The 19215-nt window shown below is 52.0% G+C and overlaps 1 protein-coding gene across 1 annotated transcript; it reads right to left on the minus strand.

Moving 5' to 3' along the window:
• Positions 1-6704: 6704 nt before the first annotated feature.
• On the minus strand, positions 6705-17993 carry LOC133342814 (peptidyl-prolyl cis-trans isomerase A-like). The gene is made up of 7 exons (XM_061552117.1): positions 17920-17993; positions 11923-12120; positions 11160-11190; positions 10642-10730; positions 9970-10066; positions 9071-9146; positions 6705-7704 (listed from the first exon to the last, which is right to left on the minus strand). The coding sequence occupies exons 2-7, from the start codon at positions 12112-12114 to the stop codon at positions 7569-7571; spliced, it is 621 nt and encodes a 206-aa protein (XP_061408101.1). The 5' UTR covers positions 12115-12120; positions 17920-17993; the 3' UTR covers positions 6705-7568.
• Between the last annotated feature and the right edge of the window lie 1222 nt (positions 17994-19215).

Consider the following 19215-nt stretch of genomic DNA (forward strand, 5'->3'; position numbering starts at 1 on the left):
TATTTGCGCTCATCTGAGTGTGTCATTGGTGACGCGTGCACTTATCAGTGTTAAATAGCGCTCCTTAGTTAGAGGGAAACAGATAGTCACGAGTCTCTCAGAGTGAATTTTAGGTAGTGAGATGAGTTTATCCGCTATGTCGCCTTTTATGGCAAAAGCCACACCAACATCTCTCCTTTCCCCACGTGTCTTCTGACTCCAAATAAAAATGCGTCTTCTCCCTAATGTGTCCCTGTCCCTCCAGTCTTGCCTCTTGAAAGGCTGTGATATCAATACGATGACGAGCTAGTTCATAGAAGCAACCCTGTTAAGTAGTGTCCGGACATTCCAAGTAGCAATCGTCATCTTTACTAGTCTGCATTTCTTATCACACGTTTGAAGGCTAGTTGGCTGCGGCTTGCCAACCAGCTTTTGAAATGAGTGAGCTTTCTTTACCCAACATTTTCTTGGGGCTCCCCTCTTGAGGACAGGCATGCTCTCCACAAATAGGGCTGCCCGGATTCCCAGACTGCTGCTTCAAACTGTTGTCATTCACACTGAGACCTCCTTTACCAGTGGCAAAATATAGTAGTAGGTTTTTACCCTTTCAACTGGTACAAAAACGGACACCTTTATACAAGGCATCATGGTTGCAATAACCACAACACAAGCAGTCAAAATGCAAACAAAAAGAAAACAACTCTGATGATGATAATGATATGCGCTGTCCTTGAAGTTGATTGGTCCGCACCCGAGACAGCTTTTCTTAGAGCCTAGTCTCCATTGGTGTTGGACCAGATGACGCCAATAGGCATACAACTCAAAGACAGCGCACTATCAGAATATTGAGAGCTCGGGGTAAGAATTTACACTATGAGACCTCCTTTACCAGTGGCAAAATATAGTAGTAGGTTTTTACCCTTTCAACTGTTGTGGTTATTGCAAACATGATGCCTTGTATAAAGGTGTCAGTTTTTGTACCAGTTGAAAGGGTAAAAAACTACTACTATGTTGTCATTCATTTAAGGAGTCTGAGCTGCCTGTGTGCAGAGCTTTTGTTAACAGTTCCCAGGTCCTCAAGCCTGCCGCTACCATGTCCACTCCATCGCCACATGACTATCTCTGCTCTCCACGCCTTTCACGGTGGTTAAGAGAAGCTGCTGTTGCTGCCACCAGCTGCCCTCTCTCTGGTCTCATATCTTCTGGTCTCGTGGTACACACAGAGTATAACGACTGAGCGATCCATGAGTTGTCCCGCAGTAGGCACTAACTGTCCTTTGCGCTGCCATCCGTTGACTCCATTGGTGGTGTTCTTCCGCATGCCAACCAGATGCAATGCCTTGGACCTATAAGGTTCATCTGCCAGAATCATCAACCATCGCCCTGCTGGTGACGCCAACACCTTCGCCGTGACCCTGGCAGGGGGGCAAAGTGGGTGCTGGGACTTGCCCAAAGGCCGCCTGGGAGCTAACGGAAGAAATGGGTGCCCTAAAGTCCCATTCGTAAGTCATGGCCTACGCCGATGCCCACAGTAATGCAAACAAAGGTCCCCCTTATAGCCTCAACAGACTGTTGGGGCAAGTGCTGTTAGCGAGCACCTAGAAAGGCCGGCACGGCACACCAGGGGGTGGGTGGCCAACACCACGTCCGGCCACCTTTGTCTCCCGAGTGGCGATGTTTTTCCGCACCGCACCAGGTACTCATTTGAGGCCGAGTACACCTAGGGAAGGCTCCGGTACCGGTTCAGATTATCGTCACTGATGTTGGCCGTCAGCGGGAACCGGGCCCGGGTCGCGAGGTTCATAGCGCAGTGCGCTAACCGCTACACTACCGTAATGCACAAACAGCAGTACCACACTGACAACAACGCACATTGTTTGAGAATGTTTCGGGGTGTGTTGTGTGTGATGGATGAGGTGACAGTGAGTTTGATGGGTTGCTTGACAATGGGGTAAAACACGGAGCAGAATTTAGCGGGTGGGAGGTGAGCAGCGGTCCACTCCGCCGCTTGCAGACAACCGAGTAGAAGCACAAACACCTGCCGCCATGGGAGGACCTCTCTTGAGCAGGAGTCACTGCACGGGATCTTCATCGAGCGAACTCCCAGAGCAGAGGCAGCCGAGCAGCTGGGGTTGTCGGCCCACCCGAAGATGGAAGAGGAGGCGCTCGCACGCAGTGCCGGAGACGCGCAGCGCGGAACTCTGTTCTGGGCTTTACGGAGTGACCCGCTGGTAGAAATCGGCTTCCTGGAACAGGCGGCACGGAGCACCGCTCTGCGTCGACAAATACCATGCCAAGGGGGTGACGGTGATGCCAAGGGACTCTGCGCAAAGATCACACAGTGCACTACAACACACTGCACCACACCCACACTAACACTAAATTGCACCACAACGTCCAACTATACACTACTGCAGTATACAATACTCTTAATTATATTGCACATACAACGAACATGCACACAAACACACAAGAAAAAAGATAGACACACATAAATAAAAACACACAAAATGCGTACGTTCAATAACTAACAAACAAAAAACGGATGACAAAAACGAGTTGAAAACTGAGAAATTTGAAAAGACTGTATATTAAGGAAAACGTTAAAAACGAATAATTATTTAAATATACAAAAAAACTTTGTGTGAAGGATAAGTTAAACGACGAAGACATTTACACAAACCCACGCATACATTCACACTTTAACTGAAACATGAGATGGAATGTATTAATTTATAACAAATGTATAATATTGTATTAAAGAACTTAGCTTTGAGGCGGATCTTGACACTGCTGGCACCAGTCTTCGGTAAATCCACGCAGCTGTGTTGTTGTTAGACTCACCTGCACACTCACTCACCTGTACACTCACATGTACACCCATTCACTTGTACACACATTTGCCTGTACACTTACCTGTACATTTACTGACCAGTATACTCACCTGTACACTCACTCACCAATATACTCACCTGTACACTTACCTGTACACTTACCTGTACACTAACCTGTACACTTACCTGTACTTACCTTCACTCCGACACACCTTTAAGAACCGCCTCACTCACGGCAGAGTCCCTTTAAGAACCCCGTACAGGAACGTTACGCCATTGGAGCCGGTCAGACCAGGTAATATAAAATAACTACGATAAAATTTAAATCCATATGTAAACTAGGATTACCTAAAAATACATTTCTGAACTTAATCCAGCACAGTCTCTTAAATAACCAATTGTTAAAATATTTGCTCGTGACTTAAATCGTAAGACCAAAACACACCGATGTGGACGTTCCTTCCCATAGCGCCTACATAATAAAATAAACTCTTTTGAAATCCTTTATATTAAGTTCGCTTGCTTGCTTAAGACCGTGTAAATCTTTCGGTCGTTTTTTAACCCACTTCCCGTGATCCAATCGAGCTGACATTTTGCACACAGACTCGTTGTGCGTGACAATTAATGTTCGTGAATTTTTTTTCAGAAATTTTACACTTTTTAGGACAAAAATATTATATTTAACTACCAATTGCTTAATGGTGGCATGCAATCATCTGACCCATAGGTGGCAGCCATCTCAAGCCAGAGGACGAGATAACTCTAGCCGCCACGCATATAAAGGATTTATAGTGAAAAACTTTGTTTTTACGGGTTATACTTGTTACTTTTCATTCACTTTATTTACTACTTCCTTTCTTATGCTATCCGTTGCAATTTACTTTGCTCTCAGTCGGTGTTAGCGGCGGAGGGCGTGACGGCTTTGTTTTTTCAATCCTATTGCTGTTTGCAATTGGGTGATATTGGCACATGAAATAAAGATTGATTGGTGCCTGGGGGCGCACCTCCAAGGCCACAGGTCTGGGAGGCCGGTAGCCAGCCATGCAGGGCAATGCACAGGTCGTTCATGACGGTGTTGGGACAAGCCATGGCGGGAGGAAGCGCGTGGTAGCCTAAAAATAGTTTCATAGCCACTCAGCCAGACAGCCGCAAAAGCACATCTGAAAGCACGGCGGTCGCAGACTGCAGGACTCAGTTTTCTACTGATCTAAAGAGCCTTGGCACCATATTCGACGCAGAATATTTGGTTTGATCACCACGTGCAGAATTTCGTCAGGTCCTGCGATTTTAATATCAGGGCTCTGCGACACATTCGCCCACTATTGGAGTCGTGACGTAGCCTACGCACGGTGGCTCACTACTTGCTACTCTACGGGACGTCTGGCAAAAACATTAGCAAACTACAGTGTGGACAAAATTCATTGGCACGTGTCATGACGGGTACTGGAAGATCCGACAATGTCCGTCTGGTGCTCGCTGAGCTGCATTGGCTTTCGGTTGCTGAACGAATAAATTAGGTCACACTCATAAACACGCAAAGTGTGTAATCGTGTACTTGCAGGTGCCCTTCTGCAGCCGTCTGGAACACTTCCTTGCGATATTAGGGAGCCATTGGAGCTATATACTTTTAAATCTAGATTGCACTCGTTTCTTCAAAACTGATTTTTATATTTATATTTTTGACCTTCCCCCGCAACTCCGATGAGCACGGTTGGCTACGTACGGTGCAACAACACGTTCCTTCGGAGTGGGCAGGTAGGAACTTGGTTGGACAGCGCATTCGTGCACGACAGACAAATAATTCCTGGTGGGCAGTGTGGAACCTGTTCCTACCTGTACAAGTTTAACATACATACGCACAACTAACAAAACCTGGGACTGAGGAATATCGCCTGTTCTTGGAACTTGTAGGACCAGAGTCAATATTCAACTGGTTGGCAGTGTGGGTGCGACACGACAGCTTGAAGAGCCTACAAAGAGTTGGTGCCAGTTCTGGAGCACCTGCAATAAGCACAATACATGGGACGTCCATCAGACCCACAAGCCCGTGCGGTATTAGGAATGGGTAATGCTCAACGTACACCACGTCGTGCAAGTCTCAAATCGGTTTCATCAGACCGGTCTAAATATTTGATGTGGTCATAATGCCCTAAGATTAGTTGAGCTCCAATGACCCACGCTCCGTTTCGCCTGCGCCGTTCGCTTCCCGACTTTGTTGTCGGCCGTTGCTAGTTTACACATCAGCTCACTGGATTAAATATTACCTTTTCAGAGGATCCACGTACCGCATCGTTTCCACATTAATGCTTTATCCGATTACCGAATGGACGTAAGGGTCAGCCACAGGTTCGCCTATGTTCGTTTACATCCTGGATCTGGGTGACTGTCCCGACTCGAGGAGTCACCGCAGATTGTTAATATCTGGCTCAGACACCGAGCCCGGCACCACAGAGACTTGCGTTCAAATCCAGGCAGGTGCCTGTGATTAAACAGCCTTCTCAAGTGTACAGTCCATAGTCTCAGCCTGGTTCATTACACGCAGAATCAGGCTTGTTCGAACAAATTCTGAACTGCCAGAAATGTATAGGCAAAGACCCAATCTGTGACATATGGGTCCTAGTTCGACGGGAAAACATTCTTTAAAAAAGTAGCCGTTTACAGTGTTGAAATTAACTTAAATGAAGCAATGGACCCAGTTATAATACACCCGCAAATCGCAATCAACAGATATTGGTGGCTATGTACGTGGCCTGTTACTTGTAGGAACCTCCTGGTTACACCAGCCCACAGGGGATTATTGTGTCCGTCGTGCAGGGAGGGGCTGGGTGAGGGGCACCACGGGGTGCTGGTCACCCCGTGGTGCCTTTATAAAACTCAACGTTTAACCTACTCACGCCGGCTTGTGCCCACCCTCACAGTCGAGCATATTTGCAGAATACACCATGCCGCCGTTGACCCTAACCATTGACCGAGCAACACAACGTTCCTACCAGCTCCCTCCGCAGGAATGTTATCCAGCACCGCAGAAACAGCGAGGGTTGGTGGATTGCACACATTTTCCGCCCTTTCCATAGGAATCAAAGAGCCATACACCCTGGCTCGCCAGAAAGCGGGAGAGGAAGTTGAAGTCTCCATTTGTTCTACCTGCATGGGAATGAACGTTGCCCCTCCTCGCGCGCATGGGTTTCCACCCACGTACATAAAAACATTAATTGGCCAGTAACGCCTTCATATAAAGTGGACCACAGAGCTTGGGAAGAAATTTGGTGCCAGCTCACGACCCGACCGCTGCCTTCCTGCTCGTCTGTGGTTCCTTCTCGCACCTCAGAGTCGGTCTCTCGTCGAGAACGAGCAGACACTGCGTGACGGCCAGAGGTTTAGAAGCCGAGATTAACACATTCCTGCGGAGGGAGCTGGTAGGAACGTTGGGTTGCTCGGTCAATGGCCAGGGTCAACGGTGGCGTGGTGTATTCCGCAAATATGGCCGACTGTGAGGGCGGGCACAAGCCGGCGTGAGTAGGTTAAACGTTGAGATTTATAAGGGCACCACGGGGTGACCAGCCCCTCCCCACCCAGCCCCACCCCACCTTCCCCACCCAGCCCCTCCCCACACTCCCCTCCCCACCCTCTCCTCTCCACCCAGCCCCTCCCCACCCTCTCCTCTCCACCCAGCCCCTCCCCACCCTCTCCTCTCCACCCAGCCCCACCCTCCCCTCTCCACCCAGCCCCACCCCTCCCATTTTTGGATGCACGACGGACAGACACAATAATCCGTGGGCTGGTGTAACCAGGAGGTTCCTACCAGTATGAATACAAACTGACAAACGCCAGCAGCAGCGAGGAAGATGGCGTGAGAAGCGTCGACTCGTGAAGACTCAAGGGCTCGGAACGTCGCGTAGCAAATTTTATTGAAGGTGAAGTTTATTGACAGTCCCAGGGCGAGTTAATCCAGCCCGCATTTCGAATTCAAGTCGCAGGTCTTAAAGTAGTCAAAAACATCCCGTGGAATCTGACACGGTGTTAAGTCGATGGAATTCAGAGCCACCAAACGCTCTCCATCATTAAATCTTGATGCGAGGAGGCACGCAATCCTTCCCCCCCCCGCTATCCACACACACAACCAATCACCACGTTTAGTCTTCCTCAGTGCAGGTTCTAGTGACGTTACGAACGAATCGGAGGCAGCGCCTTTCAGACGCGCCAATTTAATCTCGTCAGGCAGGCAGTCGCGCCACGGTCTCCGGATGGCAGCAGGCGGAGAGCTGTCGTCGCGCTTGAGGATGTCCGTCTGCGCGGCGTCGGACTAAAGTAAACACTTTGATGAGCAGAAATATTTTCATCGCCAACCTCTTGAACGAGATGTAGAATGGCGTGAGAAGTTATCATCGCCCCCCCCCCTACAAAAATCATCATTGAGCGTGTGATAGAGAGAAGAGTGAGGCTCGTATTCTTAGCCATGGCTTGGCTCTGGCTTGGGGTCAAGGGAGCCGACTCAAAGCCATGCGCACTTAACTTGAGCCAGCTCCCAATGGTCCCAGCCAAGTTCAGGGTTTCCATGATGCCAATCAGAGCCACGGCTGAGCCGCTCACTCCTGCGTCTTGGAAGCAGCCGAGAGGCTCGAGACGGAGCTGTGACTAAGGATAAAGCGGCAAGCGCTTGCGAGAGTTCTATAGAGTGTGGAGAGCGTGAGCAAGGCGAGGAGACAGACGGGGAGAGCGTGGAGGGGGGGGGGTACGAAGTCGTCGGTGCCGCCATCATTTGACCTCGCCGCAGTCGGTAATCTCCACGCGACCCTTGACATCTCCCTTGCGCGAGCCCAGCTCCTCCATCTTCTTCACGATGTCCATGCCGCTCGTCACGTGACCAAACACCACGTGCTTCCCGTCCAGCCTGGGCACAGGCACAACAGACAAAGGATCCCCTGTGTAGCCTTCTTAGACTTGGAGAAAGTGCTGTTCGCGAGTAGCACATTTGAAGGCTGTGACGACGGCACACGAGGGTGGCCGGGTGGCCAGCACCACGCCTGGCTGCCTTTGTGTCCCCAGTGCTCTTTTACACAAGCCGCAACCAGGTACTTATTGAAGGCCGAGTCGACCTAGAGGAGGGCCCAAGATCGGTTCAGATAATCGTTAAAGTTATTGGTCACAAACGGGAATCAAAGTTGGGTAACTGGGTTTGGAGCACAGTGTGCTCACCACTCGCACACACGCACCCTGGGCTGTTAGACGAACGAGTTACACAACAACAACAGCCGCCGCCGCCATCCTCCACTCCATGGTGGTGACCACCACGGTGTTTGTGTGCCAGGCCATGTGAAGTGTCGAAGGCTCACTGACAGGTCAAATGACAGACCCAAGTCCCATGGGTTGATAGACTGAGATGACCGGCAGATGCACCAGCTGTGCCCCCCTAACTGTGCAAACTTTCATTTTATCCACCCAGCACTTTGCTCGTTGTTGTGAGCATCCCTCCTTTGCCCTCCGTTGTTGCTGGAGGGCGACTGCCTCCAACTTCACAAAGTCCTTCACGATCCTCCTCCAGAGGCTGATCTTGACACCACTGATACCAGTCTTTGGCAGGTCCATTCAGCTCCACATTATCCTGTCCCACATCAGTCCATCTCTCCTTCAGCCCGTGCCACGCCCATTTAGCCCCCTCTATCCAGCCGAACAAAAGCTGTTTTGGGCATGCAGTGGCTGGGCATGCGGGCTACATGACCCAGCCAACGCAGCCTTGTTTGCCGGAGGAGCTTACCGATGGAACTGTCCAGATCTTTCAAGAATTTGTGAGCTCCTCACACAATCCAACCTGGTTAAACCCAGGATGGATCATAGGCAAACCAGCTTGAATGTTTCTAACTGGTGCAGATGTTCTATTTGGAGGGGTCCACATTTCGCAAGCATAGTGAAAGGAGGGCACGACTGTGGCCGAGCATACCCAAAGTTTCGTGTGGAGCAACAAACTTCTAAACAGTGTTAGGCAGCCAATGAAAAACCTCGGCTGTCAAACCAGAACTGGTCTTGATTTGAAGCTTTCGTGACTGCAGGAATCCATACTCTTTGGTTATTTCGGTAAAGTCACGTAGATATAAAATTTAAAAAATCACGACGTTTTGGGCACAACACAAGCATCCATCATCAGGTGACTTTACCGAAAGAACCAAAGAGTACAGAACTGGTCTGACAACAGAGGTCTCACTCTGGCTTCACGAGTTACACACACGCGATCACACACACACACATATGCACTCTCTCACCAGTTTGTAAGGTCCGTGCAGATAAAGAACTGGGATCCATTTGTGTTTTTCCCAGCATTTGCCATTGACAGTATACCTGCACGCGCGCACACACCCGGCGCGTTATAGACACAAAGACAAAGACACCCCATAGAGCAGGGGTGGGGAACATTTATTCTGCCAAGGGCCATTTGGATATTTATAACATCATTCGCGAGCCATTCAAAATTAAATTTATGTTGCTATGAAAAAAGCTCAGATTTATTGAATTTCGAGTCATGCGGTTGCCTTGGCAGGGCCAGATTAAATTATTTCACGGGCCTTATACGGCCCGCGGGCCAGACGTTCCCCACCCCTGCCATAGAGCCTCTAACAGGCTGCTGGAGCAAGTTAGCGAGCGCCTATAGACGCTAGCACGGCACATCAGTGGGTGGGTCTCCAGCACCAAATCCAGCCGTTTCTCTTTTTCTCCCCGATGCTGATGTTTGCACACTGCATCAGACACACATTGAAGCCTTAGTTGACCTAGAGGACACCTTGGAATGTTCAGGTAGTCACTGCCACTGATGTTGGCCATGAGCGGGAATGGAACTCGGAGTTTGCAGACAAAATTAAATACACAGAACATTCTAGACACACGCACGCGCCCATGCCCACACGTACACACACACACTGTATATTAGTGTGTCAATGTGTTTAGTAGCGCGCGTGTATTGGTGCATACGAGGGTGTGTGCCTCCGAAACGTCGTGATCTTTATTTTATTTTTATTAAATTTTGATGTTTTACCTACGTGACTTTACCGAAAAAACCTAAGAATATGAATCCTTGCAGTCACGAAAGCTTCAAATCTAGAATTAGAGGGTGTGTGTGTTACCGTGTTTACGCGTGTAAGTTGGCGTGTTAGCGCATGCCGCTTACCGGGCCCTGTGTGCTTGAGAATGAAGTTCTCGTCACGGAACGTCCTGCCATAGATGGACACTCCACCCGTGCCATCATTGCGAGTGAAGTCTCCCCCCTACGCGCACACACGCATACACATGTCATACACGCACACACATGTAATACACGCACAGCACACACACACACACGTGAACAACAGCTGCCAACCGTGCTTATCGGAGGGTGTGGGGAATCAGAGGTCCTTGATCATGTTTGGGCATCTCGCCAAACAGAAGCTGCTTGGGCATACGGGCGACTTGACCCAGCCACCGCAGCCTTGCTTGCCGGAGGAGCTCACTGATGGGAATGGGTCCAAAGCTTTCAAGAAATTGAGCTCCACACAATCTGGCCTGGTTATACCCAGGATGGGTCATCGGCAGGCCAGCCTGAATGCTCCTCACTGGTACAGATCTTCTTTAAGGAGGGGTCCACGTTTGACAAGCGTAGAGAAACAAGGGCATGACTATGGCCGAGAAGACCCAGAGTTTCTAATGGAGCGACGACAGACCAGGTGGCTTCCACACAGCGCGACACAGCTAATGCTGGTGCATGGGCGCATGTGGAAGCGTCATGCGTCTTTGTGCACACTGGTGTACGTGTACGAGTTCTTGTGTGTACGTGTGAATGTGTGCGAATGTGGTGTCACCGTGCCTGGCACATGAATTTGGGGATGATTCTGTGGAAGATGGAGCCCTTGTATCCGAAGCCATGCTCCCCCGTACACAGTGCACGGAAATTCTCTAACACGCACACAGAGACAAAAGACACATACATATACACGCACACAAAGCTCCCCCCTATAGCCTGTACAGACATTTGAGGCAAGTGCTGTTAGTGAGCAGCACCAATGATGGCCGGCACGGCACAAAAGGTGGTCAACACTACACCCGGCCACCAATGTTTACACACTGCACCAGGTACTAATTTACGGCCGAGTCAACCTAGAAGAGGACCGGTTCAGATAATTAATCATCACCGGTGTTGGTTGCTGCGAGGGGGAATTGAACTCGGGTTGTAGCCAGGTTCGTAGTGCAGCACTAACCACTACACTCCTGCTCCACACAAACCACACACACAGTCACACGTTCTCACACACACAAAAACAGCGATCCCCTGAATAGCTTACACAGGCTGTTAGCAAACTCGTACTCGCGCGCACTCTCGCTCACCTGCAGTCTTGGGCACCACGTCAGCCCTCAACTGAAACAGAGCCGAGAAAATTACGTTAATTAGTGTAACGGCGGTCAGAGCAGTACTAAGAGTGCACACGCTGGTAATTACATCCAGACGAGAAAACACACGCAGGGTAGAGACATCATCGCGTTGATCTACATCCAGCAGTGAAGCAGACCGTGATGATTACACTGAGAGACAGAAAGAGGAATGTATGGATCAGAGAACGCACGCAGGTCCGAGACATCGTCACATTGACCACTAACAGTAGACAGGTCCACGACTCTTGGAGAGGATGGGGAGGCTTTCATCCTGCAGTGAGGCAGACTCATGATCCAGTACTCTTCTATAGCTACAGCTACCCTCGTTACTATTGCCATGAGCGTCACATGTTCATTCCCTCCACCCATGCCGAGGACCGTCTACCGGACAGTTTCATATCGTCGACACCGTTTCCAACCACCGCACTGCAAGTCACCCCCCCCCCCCCGCCCAGCCATACCCACCCACAACCCACCCGCTTCTTCCCCTCACATTGCTCCACTTAGGAATTCCCTCGATTTCCCTCTCTTCCCAAGTTGTCGTACAAGAAACGTGTTAATACTTATCTATCACACCTTCAGGTGTGCTGTGTGTTGCTGGCCGCTTGGCATTTTGGACCTGTGGGCCTGTGCTCAGCAACGGATTCAGAAAAAAAAATCAAACCCCACTACCCCCCCCCACCCCGTCTACCCCCTTTATCCACACCACCCCCCGCACCTCAAACGTGATCCTGCCGAGCGGGCCCGAGTCTGCCGACACGTCCATGAAGACCACGGGGTTCGTGGTGGGAGGCGGAGGGGCCCCGTGGGCCCAGCGGGCCGCGGTGGCCCCCAGCGTGGGCCGCACCATGGCGCCCAGCAAAGAGGAGGCCGCTGGTCGGCAGAGCAACGGTCGGCATAGTGACGCCATGGAAACCTGGCGGGGAGGGGAAACGGAGAAGAATTGTGTTAAGATTGAGGCATATTCAGACACGGGTAAAGACTCCCTCCCCCCCCACAGACTCGCGCAGAGATCCCAGACTCTTCAAGGAGACCCCCCCTCCACCCCAGGCTTGTGCAGAGACCCATATAGTTACGTAGGGTCCCATATGTATTAGACTTTGATATTGAAATAGACCGAGATAAGACATTGGCATTAAAAATGTATTGCTATAGAAGGATAAAGAACGACCAACTTAAAAGTAAGAAAACGATTGCACACAGAAGCCGAACTAATGTAGTGATTGAGAAGGAAACTGGCACTATTTGGACACGCATGTAGGATGAACGGGAACATTTAAAGTGTGTTGTTCAGAAAGATGGGAGAAACTGAAAAGCGAGGAAGACCTAACAGAGAATGGCTTGATGACGACATAAGAGATTGGTGCCAAAAAGATGTGCACTACTTGCGTATATTGGCACAAGACGGCAGAAGGTGTAAACGAATGACAAAGTGTGCAGTGGACAGGCCTTCATCCAGCAGTGGAATCAAAAATAACATTGATATTCCACAATCAGAATATTTATATGGGAGGAATCCTATAAGCTATAAAGCTCTTTTTTCACAGATGTCCGGAAGGGGCGTGAAAAGTATAGGAAAGGCAAAGAAAACTTAAAATGTACAAATAAAAACTGAAGTATTTTGATCTTACCAGGTAAAGCTCACCGAGGTATCAACTTATCTTTCAGAAGAGACATGGCCACAAATGATAGCTCAACAAAGTGGCCCACCATGTGGAAATGTACAGCAGCAAAATCATTTTAATAATCCCAACGCATGTTTCTAAATTAGGGAAAAACCGGAGCCAGAGAAAAAAAAAGCCACGCCACCACGTGGAGCGAGTGGTGACGTGCTCCAGCATTGGAGCGTTGGTTGCAGAGGCTAACGGTTCAAACCTGGCATGCCACCCTGGTCAATACTGCAGTCGTATTAACCGCAGTAATACTACACGCCGCTCGCTTCACTCGCAGTGGACTTTAAAGATCCCGCGACATCATTCCCAAGAGTAGACCACTGTGCCCCGGCGACACGAATCCACATTTGAAACAAACGACACAGAAAATCTAAATTTCGATTTAAAGCTTTCGTGACTGCAGGGATTCATCAGCTTGGTTCTTTCGGTAAAGTCACGTAGAAGGGAAATAATAAAAATATAACAATAAAATAATTCTCACGACGTTTCGGCCACAACACAAGCAGCCGTCCTCAGGTGAAGAACAGGTCTGTCGGAAAGACAGCGTCTGACTTGTTCTTCACCCGAGGACGGCTGCTTGCGTTGTGGTCGAAACGTCGTGAGAATTATTTTATTATGTTTAATTTTATTATTTTATTATTTCCCTTCTACGTGACTTCACCGAAAGAACCAAGATGACAGCAAATCTATTCAAACGGGTTCACAAACAGCAGCAAACATCGCCCCCTACTGCGTAAACTTGGCATGACGCCTCACTGAAGAAAGAGAGTCAAGAGTTCCGGCGGGGCTGTCTGGAGCAATCAAGCGGAATCTGCATCATTATCAATGCCGCTCGGATGCTACCACAGTGATGCAGTGGCCTTGCAATGCAGAGGTCACAGATCTCCCGGCGCAGGCAGTCCAAACGGTGGACCTGACCTCACCGCCGCCGTCTAATCCTGCAGCAGGCAGCAAGGAATGCGTTGCACAATCACCACCACCACCAGTTAAGTCCGTGATCGGACAGATCGCAGGTGATGGGGTAAAGTGTTGGTTACTCCCACCTCTAGTGATACGTAGTGGAAGAGTAGGCCAAATACACTCCAGAGTGGCCTCTAGTGGCGTGAGCAGCCACTTGCAAGAGCCCGAGCCTTTAGCTGGATTAAGGCCTCCCCACACACACCATGCGAGTTGGTTGGCAAGGGTGGAGATTGATCATACTTCACCACGCTGGTTAATGGGGGGTAGGTAGGTCAAGGATGGTGGGTGGGTAAGGCTGCCCAGATGTGTATGCTGCGATAAAGAGACCCCTAAACATTCACAGCAAACAAGCCCAATTTGTGCTCAAATACTCCCTCCCTCATCATTGTCACAGCCTAACGATCATGCAAAGATATCTTTATTTTATACTGGTAGGAACCTCCTGGTTACACCAGCCCATAGGGGAGTATTGTGTCCGTCCGTCGTGCAGGGAGGGGCTGGGTGGGTGGGGAGGGAGGGTCTGGGTGGGGAGGGGCTGGTCACCCCGTGGTGCCCTTATGAAACTCAAAGTTTAACCTACTCACGCCGGCTTGTGCCCGCCCTCACAGTCGGGCATATTTGCGGAATACACCACGCCGCCGTTGACCCTGGCCATTGACCGAGCAACCCAACGTTCCTACCAGCTCCCTCCGCAGGAATGTGTTTTCACCACATAAGGCCCACGGAGCTATGTAGCTCTTTTACTGGTAGGAACGAAGTGGACCAGCCTACAATAGATTACATCGTCCGTCCGTCCGTCCGTGTAGCAACATCGCCCCCTACTGCAAACACTTGGCATGACCCTACAAAAACCTTTAGACTCGGTGACGCTTTCCTGGCTAAACAAGTGTAACATTCCCTTATAATTCCCTCAGATAGCTTTTAATTAAAACATTTAAATTAATGAGGCTTTCCTGGCTAAACACGTGTAACATTCCCTTATAATTCCCTGAGATAGCTTTTAATTAAAACTTTGAAATTAAATAAATAACTCACAGCACCCTAAAGCCTACAGCTAGGCCTAAAGCCTAGAACTAGGCCTCAAACTCTCCCTTCGCATCGTCCGATTTGGTGTAGCAACATCGCCCCCTACTGCAAACACTTGGCAGGACCCTACAAAAACCTTTAGACTCAGTGGGCTTTCCTGGCTAAACAAGTGTAATAATACATTATGTTTATATTCTTTGGTTATTCGTTCCTACCAGCCCACCCCGCAGGGTCCTGATTATTTTTTTACACGCTTTCTATTAACTCACTCTGTCTGTGTTGTCGTATCCTCAAATCTTGTAACTCCATTTTAACCCACTTCCCAATGTGGTATCGACTGTAAACTTGGTATACTTATACCAAACTGATGACAATACTATATTCTATCATTAAAATATTTTTTACATCTTATGTTTTGGCTTGGGTCTATTTGTCCACAGCCAACTCATGTTGGCTGTAAATCACCACAGTCCCCTTACGTTGTGGCAAGCCTCGGGGCCACTTCCTGGAGTCGTGGAGTTCTTCCATTACTAGTACGGTACATTTCATTAAAGAGTGTTTTTTTTTTAAGTTTATTTTTTAATACTACTTATTTAGAAGCGACTGATGGCCCAACGAAGTGGCTTGTCACAAGAAAACGTATAGCAGCCAAATACTCTTAAACGCATGTTTCTAAATGTACGGGGGGGGGGGGGGGGGGGGGGGGACGCGGAGTCCGGAAAAAAAGTAACAGAGTGAACACGCAGAAACACACAGCAGGCTTATGGGTAGAGATGGACCCCCACGACCTCCTGCACACCAGGCGAGGCAGACAACATCTCACCACTTCTTAGCGGAATTAGCATCGTGCCTCAAGGCATCACGGGGCAGGCACCCCCCTCACCCTCCAAGGGGGTCACATAGAGCCCCCCCTCCACAAGACCCCATCCCCCTCCAAGGGGATCACACAGAGCCCCCCCTCCAAGGGGGTCACACAGAGCCCCCCCTCCACCTCCAAGGGGGTCACACAGAGCCCCCCCTCCACAAGACCCTTCCCCTCCAAGGGGGTCACACAGAGCCCCCCCTCCACAAGACCCTCCCCCTCCAAGGGGGTCACACAGAGCCCCCCCTCCACAAGACCCCATCCCCCTCCAAGGGGGACACACAGAGCCCCCCCTCCACAAGACCCCTCCCCCCTCCCCCTCCAAGGGGGTCACACAGAGGCTCCCCTTCCACAAGACCCCCTCCCCCTCCATGGGGGTCACACAGAGCCCCCCCTCCACCTCCAAGGGGGTCACACAGAGCCCCCCCTCCACCTCCAAGGGGGTCACACAGAGCCCCCCCCCCCCTCCACAAGACCCTTCCCCTCCAAGGGGTCACACAGAGCCCCCCCTCCACAAGACCCCATCCCCCTCCAAGGGGGTCACACAGAGCCCCCCCTCCACAAGACCCCTCCCCCCTCCCCCTCCAAGGGGGTCACATAGAGGCTCCCCTTCCACAAGACCCTCCCCCTCCAAGGGGGTCACACAGAGCCCCCCCTCCACAAGACCCCATCCCCCTCCAAGGGGGTCACACAGAGCCCCCCCTCCACAAGACCCCATCCCCCTCCAAGGGGGTCACACAGAGCCCCCCCTCCACAAGACCCCTCCCCCTCCAAGGGGGTCACACAGAGCCCCCCCCTCCACAAGACCCCATCCCCCTCCAAGGGGGTCACACAGAGCCCCCCCTCCACAAGACCCCATCCCCCTCCAAGGGGGACACACAGAGCCCCCCCCCTCCACAAGACCCCTCCCCCTCCAAGGGGGTCACACAGAGCCCCCCCCCTCCACAAGACCCCTCCCCCTCCAAGGGGGTCACACAGAGCCCCCCCCTCCACAAGACCCCTCCCCCTCCAAGGGGGTCACACAGAGCCCCCCCTCCACAAGACCCTCCCGCTCCATGGGGGTCACACAGAGCCCCCCCACCACAAGACCCCATCCCCCTCCAAGGGGGTCACACAGACCCCATCCCCCTCCAAGGGGGTCACACAGAGCCCCCCCTCCACAAGACCCCCTCCCCCTCCAAGGGGGTCACACAGAGCCCCCCCTCCACAAGACCCCTCCCCCTCCAAGGGGGTCACACAGAGCCCCCCCCCTCCACAAGACCCCATCCCCCTCCAAAGGGGTCACACAGAGCCCCCCCTCCAAGGGGGTCACACAGAGCCCCCCCTCCACAAGACCCTCCCCCTCCAAGGGGGTCACACAGAGCCCCCCCTCCACAAGACCCCATCCCCCTCCAAGGGGGTCACACAGAGCCCCCCCTCCAAGGGGGTCACACAGAGCCCCCCCTCCACAAGACCCCTCCCCCTCCAAGGGGGTCACACAGAGCCCCCCCTCCACAAGACCCCTCCCCCTCCAAGGGGGTCACACAGAGCCCCCCCCTCCACAAGACCCCATCCCCCTCCAAGGGGGTCACACAGAGCCCCCCCTCCACAAGACCCTCCCCCTCCAAGGGGGTCACACAGAGCCCCCCCTCCACAAGACCCCATCCCCCTCCAAGGGGGTCACACAGAGCCCCCCCTCCACAAGACCCCCTCCCCCTCCAAGGGGGTCACACAGAGCCCCCCCTCCACAAGACCCCTCCCCCTCCATGGGGGTCACACAGAGCCCCCCCACCACAAGACCCCTCCCTCTCCAAGGGGGTCACACAGAGCCCCCCCACCACAAGACCCTCCCTCTCCAAGGGGGTCACACAGAGCCCCCCCACCACAAGACCCCTCCCTCTCCAAGGGGGTCACACAGAGCCCCCCCACCACAAGACCCCTCCCTCTCCAAGGGGGTCACACAGAGCCCCCCCACCACAAGACCCCTTCCTCTCCAAGGGGGTCACACAGAGGGGGGCCACGAGGCTCGAACCCCCACGTGGTTGCTGCGACCTTCACACGGCCCTGACTGAAAGGGGGGAGAGGAGGGATCGCCTCCCTCTCCCCTCCCCCCTGAGGGAGCCCCCCCCTGAGGGAGCCCCCCCTCCCTTGCGCACTCCACTGCTGGATGAGCCCCCCCCCACACACCCCTCTCAATCGCCCGCCGCTCGCTCACCCGGAGTCGTCACGTGGGCCCGGAACGTGGATGCGCCAGACGTGGCCCCGGAACGAGAATTTATAGGCCCCGGGGTGCCCCGGAGCGTGAAATAAACGACGCCGGGCCCCGGAACGTGGATTAATTAATATATGTGGCCCATGCCGGTCACAGTGAATGGTTTAATATCGGTATCGTGATCAATGACAATGCAGAGCAATTGAGATTGGACAATGATATGCTTATACTGGTAGGAACCTCCTGGTTACACCAGCCCACAGGGGATTATTGTGTCCGTCCGTCGTGCAGGGAGGGGCTGGGTGGGGAGGGAAGGGCTGGGTGGGGAGGGGAGGGTGAGGAGGGGCTGGGTGGGGAGGGTGGGGCTGGGTGGGGAGGGGAGGGTGGGGAGGGGCTGGGTGGGGAGGGTAGGGAGGGGCTGGGTGGGGCTGGGTGGGGAGGGGCTGGTCACCCCGTGGTGCCCTTATAAAACTCAACGTTTCACCTACTCACGCCAGCTTGTGCCCGCCCTTACAGTCGGCCATATTTGCGGAATACACCACGCCGCCGTTGACCCTGGCCATTGACCGAACAACCCAACGTTCCTACCAGCTCCCTCCGCAGGAATGTGTTAATCCCCTGTTCATCATGATGTCTCAAGAGGCCGTCCATAAATGACGTCACGCACCTAGGGAGGGGGGGGGGTCAGACATTTGTGACGATGTGTGACGAGGGGGGGGGGGGGTTGATAAATGTGACATCACATCAAAATGCGCAACTTTAAATAAATATGGATTTGTTATAACACTAATTGTTATAACAACATCAGGGTGCAGCGCCACATTAAATACGCACTACAATGACAATAGTTTAAAGCGATTTGAAGCATGTTTTATTTTCAAAATGGAAATATGGTTTTGGGGGGGGGGGGGCAGAGCTTTGTGACGTCATATTTGAGGGGGGGGGGTCTGATTTTTTGTGACGCCGTGTGACGAGGGGGGGGGGGGGGTCAAAAAATTGTCCAAAATCGCGTGACGTCATTTATGGACGACCCCCAATAGCATTACGAAGATCGCGTGACGTGGGGGTAAGTTGACGCTGAGGGGGGGAGGCGCCCCCCCATGTGGAGTGACGTCACCCGCTAATTAATATTAATGTTGGTGTGTCACTTTGGAGGACGTCACCTGCTTATGATTACTAATGTGGGGGGCTGTTCGATGTGGAGTGACGTCACCCGCTCATGATTGTTAATGAGGGGGGGGGGGTCCATGTGGAGGACGTCACCTGTTCATGAGTATTTATGAGGAGGGCTGGCCGACG

The sequence above is a fragment of the Lethenteron reissneri genome, chromosome 2 (genome assembly GCF_015708825.2).
Source record: "Lethenteron reissneri isolate LAM-NWPU_2019-01 chromosome 2, ASM1570882v1, whole genome shotgun sequence".
In the NCBI taxonomy this organism is placed as follows: Eukaryota; Metazoa; Chordata; class Hyperoartia; order Petromyzontiformes; family Petromyzontidae; genus Lethenteron; species Lethenteron reissneri.